The sequence below is a fragment of the Herpailurus yagouaroundi genome, unplaced genomic scaffold (genome assembly GCF_014898765.1).
Source record: "Herpailurus yagouaroundi ecotype Mexico unplaced genomic scaffold, PumYag 77, whole genome shotgun sequence".
Lineage (NCBI taxonomy): Eukaryota > Metazoa > Chordata > Mammalia > Carnivora > Felidae > Herpailurus > Herpailurus yagouaroundi.
In genome coordinates this window covers 12510040-12513388 of record NW_024412388.1, presented here as the reverse complement: position 1 = coordinate 12513388, position 3349 = coordinate 12510040, and the positions used below count along the sequence as shown (strand labels likewise).

The following is a 3349-nucleotide window of genomic DNA, read 5'->3' as shown; positions in this document are numbered from 1 at the left end:
GTGCGGCCCTGCGCCGTCTCGCGCCGGCGGGGAGGCGGGGGCGGTCGGCGCCGGGGCGGGGTGCGAGGGCGCATGCTCGGGAGAGCCCCCCCCCCAACCCCCGCCGTTGGGGTCGGGAAGCCCCCGGGGCTGAGAGGTGTTTGGGCTTTGTTCGCCGCTCGCAGTCCGAGGGCGCGGGGGCTCCGGTGGCGCTCCCCCTTACCCCGGGAAGAAGCATCTCCAGTGCCCTGAGCGGGGCTGAATTCGCTGGTTAGCGTGGGGCCTGTAAGATCTTAGTTGAGGTCGTGACCAACTCAACTCCTGCGCCTGCAAGACCCTGCGGAGCTGGAGATCTCAGCCCGGGGCCTGCGATCCTCGAAACCCACAGGCTTCTTGTGGGACGTGTGTTTGGGAGAGTCTCAGAGCTGACACCGGATTTCAGATAACCTCCAAAGAGTCAGAACTTCCGCTTAGGGTGTAGACGCTCTGGAGCGGCCTTTCGATGTCCCCAAAGGGCGTGTAAGGGTTAACAGTACCGGAGTGCTTTCCCCCAAAGGCGCTCAGTGTTTAAACGGTTAAAAATGATGCATTTCTTCATCCACTTAACTGATGAGGAAACTGGGGCGCAGAGTTTCAAAGAGCCTCTCCCAGCATCACACGGAGGTGGATTTCCACATGGGCTCAGGTGTTTTCTGATGGCATCCTTAACCCCTGTGCAAAGGGGTCCCGTGAAAATGTTTTATGACTGCCCTCTCATTGAAAGGGTCAGCCCATCAGATGGTAGGGGAGAGCCCATGTCAGTGGAATGTCTCACCTGGCTTCTGGGACCGGGACGGTGCCAGGAACTAGCCACAGCATTGAGAAACTGGGGCGCAGGAACGGCTTTCCCTTGACAGATCTCATTCTCTGTGTGGGACTGTAGCCATTGGCCGCTCCAGTCCTGGTGTATGAGGAGGAGACTGAACAAAAAGGCCAGCTGAGCTCTGCCTCTGCTGCGTTCTCTGTGCGTGAGTTCCTTCAGCTGCAGGGCTCCACTCCGCCTGACTGAGCGTGAGCTTTCTGGTCCTGAAGGAAGAGATTCTGACCCCAACACCAAGGTTCGCCCAAGAGTGTGGTCCCTAGAGGAACACCTCAGTGGCTCAGTCGGTCAAGGGTCTGACTTCCCCTCAGGTTGTGATCTCTCAGTTCATGAGTTTGAGCCCCGTGTGGGGCTCCGGCTGGGCTGACAGCTCGGAGCCTGGAGCCTGCTTCGTATTCTGTGTCTCCCGCTCTGTCTCTCTCTTTCTCAAAAATCAATAAACATTAAACAAACAGAAAAAGAGTGTAGTTCCAGGGAGAGTGTGTGCAAGGCACACATGACTCTCCACCAGCACTGTGCGTGGCTGGCTTGTCTGGTGGGAACGGCACTTTCTCAGTCTCCCTGAGCGACTCCTTTGATGCCTGGGGGTAGACAGACCGGGCAGTCCCCCGCAGCTTGCATTTGCTTTGTATTTTCATCTCTAGGATCTTTCAAATTCTTGGTTCTTCTGTACAGATCTACGCGTACCTTCCCCCATCCCCTTAAAAAACAAGGGGCCTTAAAAAAAAAAAAACAAAACAAAAAAAAAAAAAACAAGGGGCCTGTTAAGCATTAGAGCAGTTTCCTTTGGGCCAGTCCGCACCCTCCTAGGCTCAGCGCATCTAGGATACTGAGGGTTCAGATGCCTCATGAAAAGTGAGTACGCCGAGGTTTAAGTTCTTGTTAGCATCTTTTGGGTTGGGTCCGGAGTCCAGGCCAGGCCCTGGTGGGTCTCCTGCTTGGCCCCAGGTTCCTGGGTTCCAGGGGAAACATAAGGTCGCCTTCTGCTAAGCTGTCCCGCCCCAGGCTGCCAGCAGCCCCTAGCTTGTTTCAGAGAAGGTTTTCAACCGCTGTTGAGGGCTTCCTGAAGGAGGTGTGTGTGAGAGCAGCTGCCAGGAGTGGTCTGGAACCGGAAGCTGCATAAGTTGGACTCCTGAAAGGTGAACCCAGATGCTTGTGTGGTCGAGGGGCAAGGTTGCCGTGAGTAAGTAAAGGTGTTGTGTTTTTGTAAAACACCTCATAGGATTTCAGTGTCAGGAAATGCTCCCTTCGCGGTTTATGTGCAGTGCTGTGAGGTGAGCGTTTTATGATGGTCTAGGGTCGATGGCTTGTGAGCTCCATAAGCCCGTAGGTGACTCAAACAGCCTTGGCAGAATCCTGGAAAACAAGTGAGTGTCCCAAGCCGTCCGGGTCTTTGTAGTTCCTTCAGTGTTGGTTTGCTAAGGTTTTGTAGACCCTGAGACAGGTCTGCTCCATCTGAAAGGGCCTGATAAAATACGACTGAAAAGCGAGCTTGAAGTCTGTTTCAGTTGATAGCCCGTTAGGAAATTTGTCATTGCTGCCATTTCTCTGAACCATCTTCTCTCTGCCAAGGGTAGCGCTTTTTTAGAAGGATATATGTGAAAAGGTTGACTCTCAGCCTCATGAACATGCTCCTTGCACTTGGGCAGTAATTCAAAAATCGCTTTGAACCGGAAACCCCATTTCGTTGATCGGAGAAACTCTGTGCGTTTTGCTGCCGTGGCCATTCATCTCGGCCCAGCTTACGGGAGGCAGCAAGGTGAAGTGAAATTCACTCATCCTGTTGGGGAGACTGTTTGACCGGCTTCATAGCCACCTGGCCTTTAGACGCAAAAAGCAATCTCTTGGCCCATCAGGGAAGGTTGGACCATACCTTGCAGGGTCACCTAGCCTCCGGCTCGCAGCCCTGACAGCCATGGGGGGGTCCTCTGGCTGGGAGCCAGCAGGCTTTGGGGTCTTTCCTACCTGATGTCCTGGCTCAGGTCTGTGACCAGGAGGGACATGGGCTGTGATCTAAAGGGCGTTAGGAGTTGTCATTTTAATTTTTTATTTCATAGAAGGTAAAGGGGAGAATTAAATTATGGACAAAGTCGGCGACGGATGGCAAACAACTGTGTGGATAATAGCAGCGAAATCAAGTCTGTTACTTTGACCTCATGTGTGAGGACGTAAGGCCCGTGATGTAAAAACCTGAGTAAGATGACAGTCTCTCTGTAGGAATCAGACCACAGAGACTGGAGTAGACTCCACTGACCGAGGCTTTGCACACACCTCGTATCGGGAAGGTGGGAGTTTTGTGTGAGCACGTAGCTGGCTTGGTGAGCCAGTATCCATGGGCACCTGCTCATCGTGCAGTTGCTGGCACGTGCGGGTCACAGAGGAAACCCGTCCCTTCCCCGGGCCAGGGCAGAAGGTCTGGCCATCTGATGGAGTGGCAGAGGTCCGCAGGGGCCACCTGCGAGCTATTGCTCTAGCAAATGCCTCTCGATGTCACGGGTTGATGGTCACATT

At 54.1% G+C, this 3349-nt stretch overlaps 1 protein-coding gene across 1 annotated transcript in view; it reads left to right on the top strand.

The window, feature by feature from the left end:
• Positions 1-3349, top strand: part of RCC2 (regulator of chromosome condensation 2) — a 28652-nt gene that overhangs the window by 5142 nt on the left and 20161 nt on the right. Inside the window, exon 2 of the mRNA XM_040471522.1 lies at positions 233-264. Coding sequence (XP_040327456.1) covers positions 233-264 — 32 coding nt within the window. The remainder of the gene's footprint in view (positions 1-232; positions 265-3349) is intronic.